The following is a 19,051-nucleotide window of genomic DNA, read 5'->3' as shown; positions in this document are numbered from 1 at the left end:
AGCAGCGCGCGCCCGGCAGAGCAGCGCTGTGATTGGCCAGAGCGGTAAGGAGGGGGAGGGCTTTTCCTCCCAGCTCCTTCACCCCCTCTCCTCTCCTCTCTCCTCTCCTCTCCTCTCCTCCCATCCTAGCGGACAATAGGACGCAGAGCCGGAGGGGGGTGCAGGATGCACGGAGACACATCCAGCGACACACGGCTTCGCGGAAGCTTCTCGCAGAGCACCTCGGCGATGATCGGGCGTTTCTACCGGCTCACCTGACGTTAGCATGCGCTCACTTCTGCCCGTGTGTGTACCAGCAGTCTGGGCTGATCAGGTGGACTTCACAGCCTCCATTATGGAACCCAACTGAGGGGTGAGTAGCGGAATAAATCCGGACTGACTGCCCAGTCCGAACCTGCACCAAACCCTTCTGGAACAACATGTTACACTGTGGTGGGTCTCAGTCCATCCATGACTGATCGGGCCCATTCTTTGCAGCAGTATGAACACTGAACACAGTAAAACTGCATTTGTGTTCCCCCCCATCCATCAGCAAACAACAATGTCGGCATTCACGGTATCTGGTTGTGTTTGGTGGGTTTGAGTTATTGATCACAACACAGCTTCCTGCACCCTTCCCCTCATCATGCATTCTTTCTTTTTTTTGGAGGTCGGGGAGGGGGGCTGTCAGGTGTCTGCAGCGGCTAATGCATGTGCACGGATGTTTCCCCTGTCTTCTGAGCGCTGTAGCACTGAGGTGACAGACAGGGTCTTTCTGTGGTTTAGTGCAGTCTGAGGACACAGTCCTGGTGAGATCCAACATAGCACACAGAGGCTGGGGGGGCCATCATGTTTACATCCTGTGTGACTGCTTCACATTACGCCCATTTTAGTGTCTTCCAAACAGAAATGAAGGATTGTGACAAACAGTTTAATAATAAGTAATAACCAAACAGGTTGTAATGAATCCATCCATGTATTTTGAGGCACTGTGGGAGGTTGTGTGGTTGCATGCGTGTGTGTGTGTGTGTGTGTGTGTGTGTGTGTGTGTGTGTGTGTGTGTGTGTGTGTGTGTGTGTGTGTGTGTGTGTGTGTGTTAAACCTGAGACATAGATGATCAAAGTGAGCCTAAGCTCCCTGATGGTCCATAAAAAGCAGACTCTCCACACATACACAGTCCCTCCAGCATGATGAGTCACAGATCGTAATGTAGGTTACATAGACTGTCTGGCACTCAACAGATACTTGACCAACAAGCGTTTTCGCTGGCAGCGGCAGTCATTTTGACTTCTGGTTGTCTGCATCACATCAAAATACTGCTGTGGAAGATTTCGTGAGGACACAAGTCGACCCCAACAACGAAACTGACAGCATACGGGAAAAAAAGGAGCTGACCAAAGCCTCAAAGCAATATCCATCCATTCGTGTTTCATGGCCATTTTTATCCTGGGCAGTGTTGCTGGAGCAGGGGCCCATCGCCGCTGTCAAAGATGGAGAGGCAGGTTACACCTTTGATGAGTCACCAAAGGACGCAGAGACCGACGACCATACACACCAACACTCACGTTCTCTGAGTAGTAACAAGAGACAAAGAGTTGGAACAGGGGATCAGAACGGGCTTTTTGCTCCATAAGCTGAGCACAGCAGAGAGTTTGGCACTTTTGGACTTGTGGGGACCCGGGACCACCAATTCTACTGGGACAGATCCACAGTCTTCTTCTCTTGGCAAAGAACTGGGATGTTAACGCCAAAATCTGTAGCTTCATTTTTTGAGAGATTATCTTACTCGCTGAAAATGTTTGGACATGGCTCGTCTCCTCCTCTGCGTGAGTCACAGAATGCTCCGGAACCACAACTAAAACTTTAGTTCTTCCTTTGAAAGAGTAAACAATTTAGGGATAAGATGTGATGTAGCCCATCCATCCATCCATCCATCCATCCATCTTCTGTACCCGCTGAATCCGTCGGTCGGGTCGCGGGGGGCTGGAGCCTATCCCAGCGGTCATCAGGCGAGAGGCGGGGTACACCCTGGACAGGCCGCCAGTCCATCACAGGGCCACACAGAGACACACAACCATACACACTTTCACTCCTAAGGAGGATTTTAGAGACACCAATTAACCTAACATGCATGTTTTTGGACAGTGGGAGGAAGCTGGAGTACCATCTGGAGACACCATGGGTGTCATCTACAACAATAGGGCCACCGTGGCTCCATAAGCAGTTTAACCTTGACCACTTTTAAAGTGGTGTTTATATGGGACGCAAAGAGGAACTGATGAATAGTTGTGAATCATCACGCATGCACCAAGTGGGCTGAGACATCATTGGTCCCCCAAAAGCTTTTTGCGTTTGCTACGTACACGTTGATTAAGTGAAAATGGAGATCTTAAAAAGTCTTCACCTTGGAAGGCGTTGGTGAAATCTCAGTTTTTCTGAGTGGAAGTGACATACATGTGGACGAGAGGCACAAACGCAGAAGACAAAGTTTGTCTTGCAAAATATCTGTGTGAGTGTTGATAGGGTTTTGAATACTTTTTTTTAAATATGTTTTTGGGCTTTTTATACCTTTATTATAGGACAGTGAAGAGAGAAATGAAAGCAAGGGGCAGAGAGAGGGGAATAACACACAGCAAAGGGCCGTCCGATGCGGGATTCGAACCAGGGCCAGCTGCACGAGGACTTTAGCCTCTGTACATGGGGCGTCTGCTGTACCCACTACGCCACAGACCGCCCCAGGGTTTTAAATACTTTAGTGGATTATATTAGTTAATAATTGCTGCATTGAATATCATTGTCTTTCATCATGAAGTTTTATGTCCCACTTGTGGAGAGAGATGTCAGTTCCAAAAACTGAAAAACTCTGCTGTCCATCACTTCACATTTCACCCTTCTGGCTTCTGCTTATACCAAACCATAACGGGAATATTGAGCGCATGATTCTAAATCACTGCAGCATTTAAGTAGTGTCCGAAATGCCTCAGCACCTGTCTGCCGCTATCCCCCCGTGAGTTTCCCATATGGTGAACGCTGTAAACTGGGTGAGGGAATGAGAGAACATTCCAAATAATGGCTGCGATGGAACAGCATCTTAGCATATCTTTGTGTAAAAACTGGAACTGTTTACAGTTCTAATCAAGGTCAGCAATTAAAGGTCTATTAGAGGAGCAGGAGACGAGAAACACAGATGTCTGTGACCTTTAGATGGATCTGTAACTGTGGTCAAAAGCCTGCTGAACTGGGAATCCGCATCGCTATTTTATCAGTCGGTGGTGTTGGCTTGATTTGTATTTATCATGTCGCCACACGCGCACACACACACACACACACACACATGCTTTGCTACTCAGCGCTCCCTGTCAGTGCGTATTGCTGTCTCTGTCTTTCCTCCCTCATCATCTTCTCTCATATACACCGTAAACAGAAGACAAATTGTGTTTTGCCAGAGAATGAACTGGCTGCGTGTTTGCATTGCTGCAGTTTGTCACACAGAACAGAAGAATGTGTGTGTGTTTGCTGCACATGCATGAGGGGGAAAAAGGAAGATGAAGATGGTGTGATTGTTGGAGGGGCAGTATGGCTGCATCAGCGGGGGTGGACGTGGCTGCGATCATCGCCTTGGCTCGCTGAATGTGCTCGCTCTGCCCGCTGGTTGCATAAGCAGTCTGGGATTTAGTCAGCCGCGGCCCCTGGTCGCCGCACGGTTTCCACACAGCCTTAAACCTGGTGGCACAGAGCGTCAGCCTTAAAAAAGGAGGCACGAGGAGGCGGATCTGTTGTCGGGTGAAAGGAACACGGTGTATCTTTTTCCTTAACAGTAAACAGTCCCCATGGATGGAATAGCTGCTTTACAGATACTGATATTAGCGGTTATGATATTAACTTTTGTTTCATCTATAAATTCTGACAAATTGGAGGGAAAATAGATGCCTTTGTTCTCATAATTATTAGACAAACCACTACACACTAGAGCTGACAAATGCTTGGCATTTGTGCTTGATGAATAGTTCAAACAATTTGTCATTTATTGTAATTGTCTGTGATCCATTTTCTGTGAAATATGTGATTCAACTATTTACCATCGCACTGGTGGTTAGAAATGAGGCCGCTCTTTATCTTTTGATGTGGGGGATAATCTGCTTATTTCTGCTTCTGGGAGCCACAGACATCCCACCAGACTGGGAGTCAAATTCAAAAAGCGTCAAAATGAAATACTGCTTCATTAGATTTAGTTTTCACGTCCTCGTGGTGTTATAATTAAATTGATGACATACCTGAAAGAGAGGCAAGCATGCTTGAGAAACTTGAGACTTGAAAATGGTTGTGCTTAAACCAATGAATGATGCGATGGCAGTTACAGTTGCTTCTTTTATACGGTCTACGGCATTTAGCAGCATAAGAAAATGTAGGTTTCAGTTGTGTAAACTACAGCAGTAGTTACTTTTATTTATCCTTTGCATTTGTTCATGTCTATAATTCCTCATTTCGATTCTTCCTCTTTCAGAAATGGATTCTTTTTTGTGGCACTCCCAACATTCCATGAACTGGTACCATGTTCTCTTTTCTATACAAAGGAAACGCACGCTCACCCCTGTGCTTATTCCCTGCTGCGACTTGCTTCTTTTTCCGTGTACTGGCTTCTTCTGCCACTTCCGGGTCAAAGCTGGGTATAGAGGAGCCTTAACTTAAACTGGATGTGTTGGACCACATTCTGTTTTAGTATCATTTCAACTGGACTACGTAATACTTTCGATGTATTTTAAAAGCCAGATTAAAACGTTCATTGGAATTTTCTAATGTCCTGTAAAGGTACTAACTGAGCCTATGTGATGCACAACTGGGGTCCTGTTGTTGACATATTTCATTCTCCAGTCCCTTATTCTAATCCTAATCATCACAGCTAAGACCCTAACTCTACCTTTAACCTAACCCTGACCTTAATCATAAAATCAAGTTTCACTCCCTCAAAAACATTTGGAAATGTTTATGTCACATTTAAGCTGTCGGATCCCTGAAGGCCGGTTGGCTCCCAGCTTTCAGACCCCATTTATAGATAAAACCAGAACACGCACGCAGTTATCCCCTTAACGCCTGAATTTATATAGCTGTATATAAAAACATGTTTTGTGTGTGTTTTAGCCTTTAAGTAGATGGTAAATAATGCTGAGATTATTAATTTCACTTTTGCACAAAAGATAAATAGAAATTTTGGCATGTTGCAAATTTGCGACAACAGGCATAATGGCCAATAATAAGATAACAACAACACAGTAATATAACATTGAAAAAACAATGTTTTTTTATTCACCCTTTTTTTTTTTTTTTACATATTTATTTATGTAAAGAGGTTGATTGGCATCTCTAAATTGTCCTTAGGAGTGAGTGTGAGCGTGCATGGTTGTTTGTCTCTATGTGGCCCTGCGATGGACTGGCGGCCTGTCCAGGGTGTACCCCGCCTCTCGCCCATTGACTGCTGGGATAGGCTCCAGCCCACCCGCGACCCGATCGACGGATTCAGCGGTATAGATAATGGATGGATGGATTTATGTAAAGGTTCCTAGGTCCGTAGTGAATATGGACTAACCGGCATTGGGGGGATAAAGATGCTATCTCAGCTGGTTGATTGAGTGAAACGGTTTGTAGCATATACTGTATGCGAAAATAGGTGTTAAGGGGTTATCTCGCATTCCGCCTCTCCACATGGAGAGCCAGCACTTATCCTGAGTATAGATGCTGCCCTCTTTAAGGTACATGCAAGCCCACCCAGCAGCCGGCTGGAACACACATGCATGGATCTGCATTGAAGCCACGAACGCAGACCTGATGTATGCTGGGAGAATCATGTCTGGACGCATACCCACAGTCAGGCCTGAATACTAAACACATCCTGATTGGATATCATGATGAGGCTTTGTATTCAGTTCAGTCTTCATTCTCGCTGGGGGGGGGTGTGTGTGTACATTTAAAGGTTAAGGAAATTGAGTCTCCTGAGTGTGAGCTCATTACATCACATTTCAGATGCTTAAAGCTTCTCAGACTTCTTCCAGGATTCAGTGCAGATGCTGCTTGGTATCAGTGGTGCTTTTTTGGGATTTCCTGTGTTCATGAAAGCAGCAGCACAGTTAAAGCTCATGGATTCTGCTCAGTTTGCTGATGAGCTGTCATGGTTCAACGGTAATGCTTTATTTGTATAGCTCCTGTTCACAGAGTTGTGTAGGGTATTTACAGCTCGAGTAAGCAAGTTCAGTACAATTCCACTTACTTACAGTCCAGTTCAATCCAACTGATTGAAATCCAGTTCTAATCCAATTCAGTCCAATTTCTTAGATGCCAGTTCAGTCCAATTCAGACCAAATGAGACTGCGTTCTTACTGTGGCTTTGCAGTTGAGCCGGTGTGCTTAACAGAAAAGATTGCAGAGCCTTTTTTCAGCTTGCATCATCTGAAAATGGTGAGAGAATGCATAAGCAGCCTGTTTTCTTACAGTGACCTTTCTCCGTGTGCCACGTGATGGAGCTGCCAAATGGAACTAGACTTTTGTGTGATTTTTTTTTGCGTGTATTCTTTACGCTTTCAGCTGTTTTGCTGCTGTATTCTGTGTGGTTATTTAGTTCATCTGGAAGTACTTCTCAGTGTAATCTGTTCATTTCCCCCGATGCCTTTTAAATTTGAACATTTCAAAGTGACCCCGCAGGGAACTCGGATATCTGTACCCACCCACCCAATCCTTGTTGAGCAAATTCACAGCCAGCTTAAAAAATGCTTCAGCTATAGATAATACTGATGGATTTTATAATTACACACATTTTTATAAACAGACACATTTGTGTCATGATGCCAGAGTGTTTGCAAGCAGGTTTCCTCTTTGCTAAACCACAGAGGGAAGCAGGTACTTCCCTCCACTACGACTACGGAAATATTTTGCACATAGAATGCATAAACACATCCAGTTATAAATCCAACCACCCCACAAAGTTTCCAAAGTGCAACAGCTGATTAATAAATCAGTTGATTTAGTTGTATTCATTTCAACAATACCTTGCTAATGCCAAAGAAAGATTACAGTGTTGGAGTATATAAATATATATGATAAATATTTGATAACAAAGACAACAAATGGCGCTTTTCCACTAGCTCGCTTCGGCTCGGCTCGGCGCACTATTGTGGGAAAAAACAGTTCCGTTCCTGAAAAGGTTCTAGGAACTGCAAAAGGTTCCTACAGTGGGGATGCGGCTAATGTTTAGCATCTTATTCAACGTTCTTTTTTGAACATTTAGCTCAAAGTATCGATTTCTAAATCTAAAAATGTACAAATTGGTACTTTATAATTGATAGTTTTCCAGCATACACCTCTGCTTCATTGTTGCTCTCACATACATGCACGTCCTCCATGCCGTGCACGCCCGTACCATCACAGACCTTCCTCTGGTAATACCCCTGGATGGTCTTACTCATCTTTTCCATGTCGAAGTTTTTTTTCCCCCCAAAAGCAACTGAAATGTTGACTCATCTGACCACAGAACAGGTGTTTTTCTGTCCATCTGAGGTGAGCTCGGGTTTCAGTCTCAGGTTACCGATGCAGCAGCGGACAGCGTTGCTTGAGGGGTTAAAGGTCACGCATAGCTAACAGTGGTTTCAGTCCTTGGCCTTTACTTGCATGGAGAAGTATTTTTTGGAGCTCACTGACTCTGTGATGGAGTTTGGCACAGCTTTGGCAAAGCCTTGGGTGGATGCAGCTTTCATAGCCAATCCTGACACCCTCAGCTGTCACCAGTTAATCTGCTGACTGTAGAATCTTCCGGAACGCTGTTACTTTTATACTCTTTCCCTCTCTTCCAGCTTATTTGAGCGTATTGCTGGTTTCAGTTTTTGAGACTTCATACATAATGACCAAACGGTCAGTGAAGACACTGAAAATGTTTTCTTTACACTTCAGTTTGTGAAATGAAGGACTGTATTTTGAGTTTTCGTGAATCGGGTTTGTAATTCAAAATAAAATAATAACTACAATTATAAAATCCTGCTAAAATCTGTTAATGCAGAAGTAATGCCAATTATCTGATGGAGCTGTGCAACATTATCTGCTGACATATCTCCGTTTTGAGTAGTTTTGCTTTCCTTTTACGTCCTTCACCACTGAGCAGGCTCTCAGGTTTATTTTTTCATCCATAGTCCCCCCCCCCCCCCCCACACACACACACACACACACAGAGTTCTGTATGTACCCTGCGGTGCTAAACTAAGCAATTCTGATCCGAAACAAATGGCCCCCTCTGTTCACAACTCCCCGTCCCCTCTCCTATGTGTGTGTGTGTGTGTGTGTGTGTGTGTGTGCGTGTGTGTGTGTGTGTGTTTATCACATGTTTTAGAGAGAGAGAGATACAGTAGGTCCTCTCTGTGCGCTCATGTATCACCCAAACTGACTCATCCCTTCTCACCTGCTGTCGGCAGCTTCTCTTCCTGTCCGCTTTGCACAAAAATATTACCCATCCACAGAGGAACACAGAGGCCTGTGGAGGGGATGACAGGATACTTAAACTAGTGTTGCCGTGTGTGTTGATGACTTATGTGGTGGAGCAGGTCATGACAGCTCGCAGCTGCTCCGCTCCCATCAGAATGTCTTTTTCTACGACGGAAAGAAATGGAAAGAATCTTGTGCTGTGTGTGGAAAACCTCAGCTGTGGGAGCTTTGTGAGGAGATGGGCTGAGGTGTGTGCTGATGATGAGGAAGGTGCCGTAAATATGAGAGCCGTCCAAGTATCTGAGCACATCAGGTTATGTAATGAGTGTGCGTGGACGTGCGTGTTCTGGTTATTCCTCCACATGTGCCTGGGTCCGGCTGCTCAGGAAGGAGAAAAAACGAAAGCAATCACTAAGAATAATCACACTGCAGCAGGGAATGGATCTGCAGGAAAAGACTGGTTATTGGCTGGTTGTGTGTGTGTGTGTGTGTGTGTGTGTGAGTGTGTGACTCAGCTCACAGCATCCCTCCTTGGCGAGTAGCATTTAGAATTACTTAAGCCTTCACTGCAGATAATTAGCATTTTCAGTGATGATCACACTGCAGATCCCAAAGGCAGACTGGGAGCTTAACAGCACGGTGTGCAGAGCTGACCTTGAAAGCAACACAAATATTACAAACTCTTCACGCTCCTCCATTTATATCCCAAATTTAGCAAGTACTAGGTTTCCATTGCATGCCCATATCTTCACCAACAGCTTGTTTTTATGGAGACTGGGAACAAATGTCAAGTTCTCTTCACGTTTTCCTTCATAGCTCACAGACTTCTTGAGGTAGCGACAGCAGTCACCTTTGAAATAAGAAACCCACGTGGTGCTGTGCAAAAGTCTTTAGCCACGCCTCTTTTCTTCACATATTGCAGCAATTCACTCTGGTTTAAAATTGGTTTTCTGCTAAGTTGTCCGTTATGTTGAGACACAACACTGGTTGGTCCCTTGAGTTAGGGGCCACTTTTTATGCTTGGATGATTCATAGGTAAGTGTTTAGTGGCTCAACAAACAGCAACGGCAACAACAACAAAAAAGAAAACACGATCCTCTCAAAATGTTCAATGTCTTTTTGAATATTTGCTCACTTACCCCTTTTTTTTGTCTTTTTCAATAACCATTCACAACCTAAAACAGCAAACAACCAAGTGAACATGTTTCTCCAAGAAAAGTCCAATATTAAAGATTTAAAGGTTTTAAAGATGTGTCTTTATTTGTATCTCTGCAGTGATACCAGCCGTTAGCTGCTGCTGCGCCTGTCCTGCCTGAGTGTCCATTCGCCATTCCCCACCCCCAGTCCATCGTTTGAAGCAATCCCCACCATGAGCTCCTCCCCGCTGGTTTCTCGAGCCAACATGGACATCCTGGACGAGCTGCAGCTCATTGCTGCCCAAAACCTGGAGAGGCTTGAGGTCAACAAGTACTACGAGGTGATCAGGGAGCTGGGCAAGGGCACCTACGGCAAGGTGGACCTGGTGGTCCACAGGATTAGAGGTGAGGGACCACACACACTCACACAATGTACAACACACTGCTGTTATATAAAAGAACCAAAAGAAAAGGAAATCTTCTGTCTCTTCTCAAAAGGTACAAAAATGGCATTGAAGTTCCTGAAGAAGAAGACAACCAAGCTGAAGTCTTTTCTACGGGAGTACAGCATCTCCCTCTACTTGTCTCCCTGCCCCTTCATCATCAACATGTTTGGCATAGCCTTTGAGACAGACGAGTACTACGTGTTCGCACAGGAGTACGCTCTGGCTGGAGACCTCTTCGATATCATTCCTCCACAGGTGCCAGTTTACAGCCATCATTCTGATTACTGCTTCGTTGTGTCATTATTTCTGGCTTTGTGCCGAATAAAGGTTAGAAGATGTTTTAACAGTTTCAATCAACAACAACTTGGTGTTACACACTTAAAGCGGTGGACTTTGTTTTGCCACACCTTGAGGCAGACTCAGTGGCGGTCCGACACTGATTTACGCCCCGGTCGAAATAAGGTGCTGGCGCCCCCAACCCCCCTACTGTTGCACTTCACTGTGCGTTGTGGTGGGAGCATCAGTGTAGTGTAGTGTTAGGTTAGCAGACTGACCTGTCATTATTTCCTTTTCCATTTGCACCCGTTTGGTCCATCACCACCTGCAATACTGTGCTGGCTCATTCTGTCTTCTTCACTTTCCCATTAGTACTATTATTGATACCACGTTCGTCGCCCTCTGGCACGTAGAAACACCTCCAATATCAATAAAATACAAATTTTTTATTTATTTATTTATTTATTTATTTTGGATCTTTTTATTTTTTATTTTTTCACCCCCCCGCAATGCCGCCCCGGGCGCCTGCCCGGTCGGCCCACCTCTAGGACCGCCCCTGGGCAGACTCATTTAAATTCGATTTAGCAGAAAATGAAATTGATCACTTCATTTGTTGCTACTGAAGTAGAATCTAAAAACTACAATTTCTAGTGTCAGCGTCAGAACACACATCGGTTTTCAACAGTTGCATGAACTTCATCAAAGAGCTTTGATGAAAAATGTGACATTCAAGAAACCTACTTAGCTAATTAGTTGGAAACAGCTAATAAGTCACTGAGAGTGTAGAATTGATCTCGTAGTATTTCCAGGAGCCAGGTTATGTCAGAGCTGCTAGCTAGCTCAGGGCTCCCAGTAGTAGTTCACTTGGGCTGCCCGGCTTGCCCAGTGCCAACTGGATTCCAGCTTGTCCAGCTGAGATTTCGCCCGGCTCGCTCCTGGCCAGCCTAGCACTTCGGTTTAGGCTGTGAGGGATTTTCCGGTCAGCTGGCATGCTTGGCAGAATAACGCAGCTTCTTGCTTGGCCTCGCTTTTGCAGAAAGCTAAAAGTTTCCTCTGCTAGTTCCTAAGCTGGCCTGGTTCCTGACCCTATCAAGCAAGTAGTCAGTTTGTTGGCGCTGGTTTCTCCAAATAGTCTATATAACACATGCTGGCTGTCTTACCTTGCCTGTTTCAATTTAGAATGTCTTCTCAGTAGAAAGCACCGATGGCTGATTTTCCTCATGACATGTCTTTTATTTAAAATAAAAACATCTTATTATAATGTTCAAAAGGTCAAACGTTTTATTTTTAATCACTAAGCTATTCTTGTGATATACCATGGTATGATTGATGATTTTTCAATACAAAGTGGAATTAACCTGTAAAAAAAGGCCTAACTGTACTGCATATATGCTCCTTTTTTCTTCTTCTAAAAAGGTTGGTCTTCCTGAGGCAGTTGCCAAGCGCTGTGTGCACCAAGTAGCCATAGCTCTGGACTATCTGCACTGTAAGAAGTTGGTACACAGGGACATCAAGCCCGAAAACATTCTCATTTTTGACCGAGAGTGCCGAAAAGTTAAGCTGTCCGATTTTGGCATGACCCGCCGGGCAGGCTCGCCAGTGAAAAGAGTGAGTGACCTTTCAATATTTCTGACTTCTTATAGTGTCGTGTATAGGGATGGGAATTGATAAGATTTTTACGATTCCAATTCCATTTTCGATCCTGCTTAACGATTCGGTTCTTTATCGGTTCCCTTATCGATTCTCATTTGGAGAAAAAGGACAGCAAACCGGTCGATGAGCATCAACTTTGTTTAGTTTAGAAGTAACACGAGTCGTGACCTTACAAACCCAACAACGGTGAGGTCCACATTGGTCTATCATGGCCTGGGTAATTTAACTCTTCCCTGCTCTGGTGAAAGGAGAAGCTGGAGGTAGACGTGAACTGGGGGTAGTACCACCAGCCGGTATGCAACCGGCATTCCGACATCCCGTCACTCAGACATGACGCCACTGCGACATTCCGCCATTCCGACACTTTGATACCACCATTCCGACACTTTGATACCACCATTCCGACACTTGTTGGGAGCTGTCAGGGTCGGACTGGGAAAATAAAATCGGCCCTGGCAATTTTCCCCGGGACGCCCCCCACCACCACCACCACCCCCCCCCCCCCCCCCACCCCCTCAGTATTCATTAGTATCTCCAATCTAATTAAATAAAAATAAAAAACGAGCACAGACCGCTCAGTCAACGGCATGTACCCATAGAAAAAATACACACACATCTCACAACCCGACTATCGACTGCTAACAACCATGATCAGTATCCTACACAAACCCAGACACATAATGGCTCGGCGGCCAGCAATCGGATAAACCAATGAAGTGAATCAATCCTGTGAAAGAATGAAAGCAAGTGAATGAAACCTGCACTCACCCATTATGAAGATGACTCTGCCAGCCCCATAATCTTGCTCCTGCTCAGCCAACTCCTTGACGTCGGGTATGGTTGGTAACGTTACTGCGGCTAGCATTAGCAACGAGGCTGCTAGGCTTGCTAAATTGGTAAGCATTAGGCTACTGAAGAAAGCTAGTCTTTTTAGCTATGTTATATTATTATCTTTCTTCTCGGCTATAAGTTAACCTTTGTTTACGGCCACTGGCCCTAACCTGACGCCCTAGCTGTCAAATCACCAGAAGTTTTCACCGGAAGTACTGGCGCACACACAAAAGCTCTCTCCAGACATATCTTTCTTTCATTCCGCCCAGATGAAATTTAATGCCGCCCAGATGAAATTTAATGCCACTCTTCGAAAATCGGCGAAATTTAAGACATTTTATCTGCCGGTGAACCCAAGTGTCCATTGTCCTGATAAAGATCTAGCCTACCAGCTGTTGTGAGGCTTCACTTTGACAGCATTCTCAGTGGTTTAAGGTAAAATAAATTGAGGCAATTGTCACAAAAACAAATAGCATCGGTTTTATACTGCCAAATGAAATATTGGCTACACAACGAGCCCCTCGTCAGCCCTCATCATCAGTAAATTTCTGAGTGGGTGCGATCAGTCTTGCTTGACTTGCGTGTTGGAATGTCTCTCTCTCGGCCATTTGTAGCTGGTGCAGCCCTATATATTGCATGGCGACCTGTCCACGCGTGTGGTGCTGAAATCGCGTGTCGGAATGGTGGTATGTTGAAAAGAAAAAATCATACCGCCATTCCGACAAAAGAAAAATTGAAATTTGGAATGACGGGACGTTTCATTTCTTAAAAAAATGTCACCATTCCGACAATTGAACGTCAATGTCGGAATGTCGGAATGTCGGTATGTCGGAATGGCAGCATGTAACCCCACCAGCCTCTGGCTCTGAGCCAGTCAGGCTCTGTCTCTCATGATTTCATCTAAATGTAATGCCTGAGAAGGCATTCATTTAACCTTAACCGTTACTAACAGCAGCTTTTACAATCAGGCAAATGGTGCTAACATGATAGGCAGTGTTTGTTTGTTAGTTAGTGACCTGCAGTGTTAGCCGAGGACATGCTAACGTTGCTAACGTTGCTGCTGCTGGGTTCCTGATTCACCAACGTTAGTCCGGAGCAGATCGAAAACGCGACATTCATTCAGTTATTGCGTGTTGGTAGTATTTCCTCCCTTTGGTGAAATATTCACTTTGCAAGTTGCCCTGTTGTCGTCTTTTATAGGGATGTGTAATCAAATGTTCGAGCATTTGTACCGCGCCATGTCTACTGTACTGGACTCGCCACGTAACGTTGTGACGTCATTCGCGCCCACTGGAAACGATAAGGGAATCGTTTGCAAAATCGCCAAACGATTCCAAGGAATTGAAGCAGTGGGAACCGGTTCTCAACAAGAACCGGTTCTCGGTTCCCATCCCTAGTCGTGTATCTCCTGTGATTGTGACCTGTTGAGTTCACTTCCAGGTGAGTGGAACCATCCCCTACACGGCCCCGGAGCTTTGCGATGCGTCCCGCCACGAGGGGTTCTGTGTGGACTACAGCACTGACGTCTGGGCCTTCGGGGTGCTGCTTTTCTGCATGCTGACGGGCAACTTCCCCTGGGAAAAGGCTCTGCCCTCTGATTCTTTCTACCAGGAGTTCATCCGCTGGCAGAGGAGGAGAACAAACACGGTGCCGTCGCAGTGGAGACGCTTCACCGAGCAGGCGCTCCGCATGTTCCGCCGGCTGCTCTCGGTGGAGCAGGACCGCCGGTGCTCCGTCAAAGAGGTGTTTGGGTACTTCAGCCACTCCTGGATGCTGGATGCAGAGAACGATAACAACAATGGGAACGCAGGAGGTGGAAGTGGCGGGGAGAGGGTTGGCGGCGGCGGGGGTGGCGGTGGAGCAGGGGGTCCGCGAGGAGAGGTGGAAGGCACTATCTCAACATCTTCATCTGGGGAGGAAGATGAGGAACTTCTAGTGGAGAGAATGAAGCAGCAGACTCTGTCGCCTCGCTCCCCGCTGACGCCCCACTCGCCAATGTCGCCAATGGCGGTGGAGAGGGGGAGCGGTGGTGGCGGGGCCAAAGGAGGCATGATGGAAGCAGGCGGTGGACACCATTTTGTGTCTGTGTCCACTAACAGCTCCGTGTCATCCACCAACAGTTATGACCGGATGCCACGGGAAAACAGTTCTCCAGGGGGCCGCATGCTGGTGGCGACACCGATAGAAATCTGCGTCTGAGAGCATCGGAACGTTGTGACACCACTCCACACTTTTATACCTCTCATTCAACTAAATAGTTGTGCATGCACTGAAAAAGAAACTTGACTAAGTACTAACATGTATCTTGTTTTAAACATCTTGGAAAGGAAGAGCACACATGTTGAAGACTTAAGATGAACGTCTTTGCGGAACGCACACATTCCTCGTGAGGATGGGTTTTTGGTCAGATCAAAAGATACCAAAAGAAGCCCCGTTTACACTTGTGAATTCAGTTATGTGTTCAAATACACCACAGGGCAATTCTGAGGCGAGGCTTAAAAAAGAATAATTCTTTCATTAGAGGTTCCGTCACTAAACACCATCGGAAAAGAAACCAAAATGTATTTCTTAAAGCAATACTTCTAGCAAAAAAAGAAAAAAGTTGTGTGACTGCGCGACCTCTGAAGTTTTCACGAAGCCAAGGGACAGAGGATTTGTATTTTTGAAGAAGACTGAAACAGAGCTCAAAGGAAGTACCTTACTAAAAGGAACAAGCGGTGGTTTTAAATGTTTCAACTGTAACATAAATGTGAAAGTGTGAGTGTGTTTGTGTGTGTTGCTGTGTGTTGTATAAGTATGAATCTAACAGAAGTGGATTTATTTTGCTTTTGAGAATTTTATTATTTATTCAAACCTAAAAAGACTACAAACTCTATTTTTTCTATTGTTTTTTTTTGTAAGGTATCTTTCCTTGTTTTCCGTTCAGGATTCGCGGTGACAAATCCACGTACATCACCTGTGGTTGGCTGCTGGTACATTGTGTAAAATGATCGATAGAATTCAGATGGGAGATTCTACCACTTCTGGCATGAGCCTGAGTGCGAGCGAGAAGGCTTACAGCATCTCTGTGCTCCTTGGCAGATTTATCTAAGTCACTGCTGAAAGACATTTTTTTCTACTCACTCCTGAATTTCTTCGTGTGGCTTTTCTTTGAAGCTTTTACTGTATAATTACGTCCTTTTGTTTTCATTGTAATTTTTACAAAAAACTTTATTCGTTTCCTGTAAAAACTTTTAAGCTGAACCTATCTTAGAGGAAAAAAAGGATCACCCTCAGCTCAGTTTAGAAGACAAATCACTCCAGAGCTAACTTTGATAAAACTGCATGACGAGTAGCTCACACTTCACGAAAAATTCGAACTGGCTTTACGCACACACACACACACACACACACACACACACACACACGCACACACGCACACAAAAAAGGCTAAAAAGATATGTAAAAATGTCGTGATGTGAATTTTTTGCAGTAGCACAATTTCTTGCATTCTGTCCAATAGCAGTGTTATGGACTCATGAGACATTCTAGGGCTAAAAAAAAAAAAAAAAAAAAAAATCGGAACAATAATTACTTTCTTTTCTCTGTGATGTATTTGTACTAATGTTGTGTAATCGTCTCTCCAACTTTAAAACAAGAAAAAAAAAAGTAAAGTAAGGAATTAAGCATGTGGACAAAGAGCGAGAGGCTTGACTTTATATCACAGGTATGATGAATCAAAGAGAAGATTTGCTACTCAAAGGCCTTTAATGAGGTAGTGAGGCTTGGGTGTTTTTACTTTTTATCTCGTTTTTACAAAGTTACAAATATTGGCAAAAAAAGTAACCCATTCCTAGCTGATTCTTCACGAATATCACGTGAATCATTTTGAAAAAAACAAAAGAGCATTGGGTCATGCGTAGGAATGGCTGATATGCGTTGCTTTCCAGACATAAACCTGCATGAACTTGTATGTGCTAAAAAAGCTCTGTTGTGAAAACCTGCTCAGTGTTTTTCCTGTCACAGGGTGTAGTACGCAGTAGATGTAAAGTAGCTGCAAACAACATGTTTCTTTATCTTGTGAGAGTCAGCAGCCTCAGCACAGAGACGCCTGACTGAGGATTACCAAACTCATCTACATCGTACATTTTCATCATGTTCTGCAAAGCTGCTCCCGGATCAGAGAGTGGATATGCAGATTACTACATCTTGTGACACATTCTGACCTCACTGGTGGTCTTCTGACTCAGAACAAAGGACAGTCCTGATGCACTGTGGCCCCGCTGTTTTCTCCAGCTGCTCGTCCCCCCCCGTCAGCCTGCTACAGGCTGCACCGGCTACAGGCTGTGCTCCACTGTTTCAGCCCCAGCACACGAGGTTCACATGACCATATGAGACCCATCAATGACCTCATCGAGTCCTTCTTTCACAGCAGTATTCACCGTGAAACCCTGCTGATTCCATACAGTTTGGATCAATCCAAAAGTGTTGGGACAAATGGCTGAAAGCTTTGTTGAAATCAGTCACTGTAAAACAAAGTCACATTCAGTAATGATAACTGTCTCACTGACAGTTGACTTCAGATTTGGTGTTATGTTAAAAGTTATTCGGCACTTTCAGGCTTGTCAGTTTTTTAGAAGGAGGCTCTGAGCCTTCATTTTATGGAAGTGTTGTGCTTCATTTATCACCAGTTACTCTATCTGAGTCCAGAATACCTGAACATGTTGGATTACAGATGGTCTGTTTTCAGCAAAGCATGCTCGCCTCCTGCTTTTGCAAAAACCACGTTAGCTTGTTGCTAACGTACCGTATCATTTTACGTACTGGATTCTTTTTGTCAGACTGTTGATGGTTAATTTATTTTTTTGTATGTATGTATGTATGTATGTATGTGTGTGTGTTTAAATTGTGGAACCTTTCCTGCTAAAAGCTAAGTTATGACATAGCCTAGTTATTTTTCTCTGATGATGTGACGTATTGAAGCATATTCTGAAAATGTGAGTCCTCCTGCCTCATTTCTTTGAAATGGGAAATTTCACATTTAGTTTATATTTGTCTCACAAAACCATACAGAGGTCTCATTTCAACAGCTAATATTGGTCACTGCCCGGTTCATCATATCAGTTGCTCACAGTGATAGCAACTATTTCAAATGGGATTTAGCTGAAATCTGGCAACAAATCCGCCAAATTAGTAACACTGGTGAAAGCATGTTGGGTGTAGATATAATAAACTTAGAAGAAAAATTTATTTGATTTGATTTTTTCTAAAGTCAAATTTCACGTCTTCAAGAAGTGTCATCATCTTGATTTCATGATCAATGTAAAATGGATTTGTGAATTCATTTATTTATTGAGTAATATTATGTCTCTTGACTTTGCCCCAACTAGACATTTAAGTTGCTGGTACAACAGAAATTCATTTTTTATTTATTTACTAAATGTATTGCTATCATAGCAATATAATAGCAAAATATAATACCAAGAAATCACAGACGAAGAGTGTCAGTACTGTTTGACATGGGGAAATGATGCTTTTTCTTTGGTCATGTAAGGGATGAGGGAGGGCTGTCTTTGTGCCTGTGCAACGGACATTCTGAGCATCTGGCAGCTACTCACACCGAGTAGCAACATGCTCTTTCACACATAGAATCAATCGATGCAGACCAAATCTTTCTCAACCTTATTACTCTCTAACTAAGTGTCCAAAATAATGGCCCAGTGAATTATACAAACAAAAAAGTTCATTTGTATATCATGTTTGATGGCCTTTTTACAATGACAATTTTCTCAGTTGGTGAATAAAAATGGATTGTCCTGGGGCACAGTTCCACACACAAAAATCCAAATCCTTAAAGGAAGTACAAACGTAGTAGAAAATATGAACAATTTTCATTTAATTTTGACATTGTTTCATCTTGAAATATTTTACTGGTGACGTGTCCACCATTATGTTGGAGCGTAGGACAAACAGGTAATTGTGTGCCCGATCTTATGACTGATGTGTTGCTCACCATTTAGCGTTAAAGCACCGGATCTATGCCAATCCTGGAAGATAAAAGTAACTGATTGTATCGAATCAGCAGTTTTTGTTATCATTATTTAACCCCTTGACGTCTATTGTCTCATATATGCTACAAACCTTTTGACTCAATCAACCAGCTGAGATAGCATCTTTATTCCCCCAATACCAAAAATTCTATTTATTTTTTGTGCAAAAGTGAAATTAATAATCTCAGCATTATTTACCATCTACTTAAAGGCTAAAACACACACAAAACATTTTTTTATA

General features: G+C 44.0%; 1 protein-coding gene across 1 annotated transcript; it reads left to right on the top strand.

Annotated features, from left to right (window-relative positions):
- Positions 1 to 111: 111 nt before the first annotated feature.
- bsk146 (brain specific kinase 146) lies at positions 112 to 16,188 on the top strand. The gene is made up of 5 exons (XM_075457508.1): positions 112 to 352; positions 9,715 to 9,980; positions 10,074 to 10,276; positions 11,714 to 11,905; positions 14,222 to 16,188. The coding sequence occupies exons 2-5, from the start codon at positions 9,809 to 9,811 to the stop codon at positions 14,978 to 14,980; spliced, it is 1,326 nt and encodes a 441-aa protein (XP_075313623.1). The 5' UTR covers positions 112 to 352; positions 9,715 to 9,808; the 3' UTR covers positions 14,981 to 16,188.
- The last annotated feature ends 2,863 nt before the right edge of the window (positions 16,189 to 19,051 follow it).

The sequence above is a fragment of the Odontesthes bonariensis genome, chromosome 23 (genome assembly GCF_027942865.1).
Source record: "Odontesthes bonariensis isolate fOdoBon6 chromosome 23, fOdoBon6.hap1, whole genome shotgun sequence".
NCBI lineage: Eukaryota > Metazoa > Chordata > Actinopteri > Atheriniformes > Atherinopsidae > Odontesthes > Odontesthes bonariensis.
This window is presented reverse-complemented; position numbering and strand designations above follow the sequence as displayed.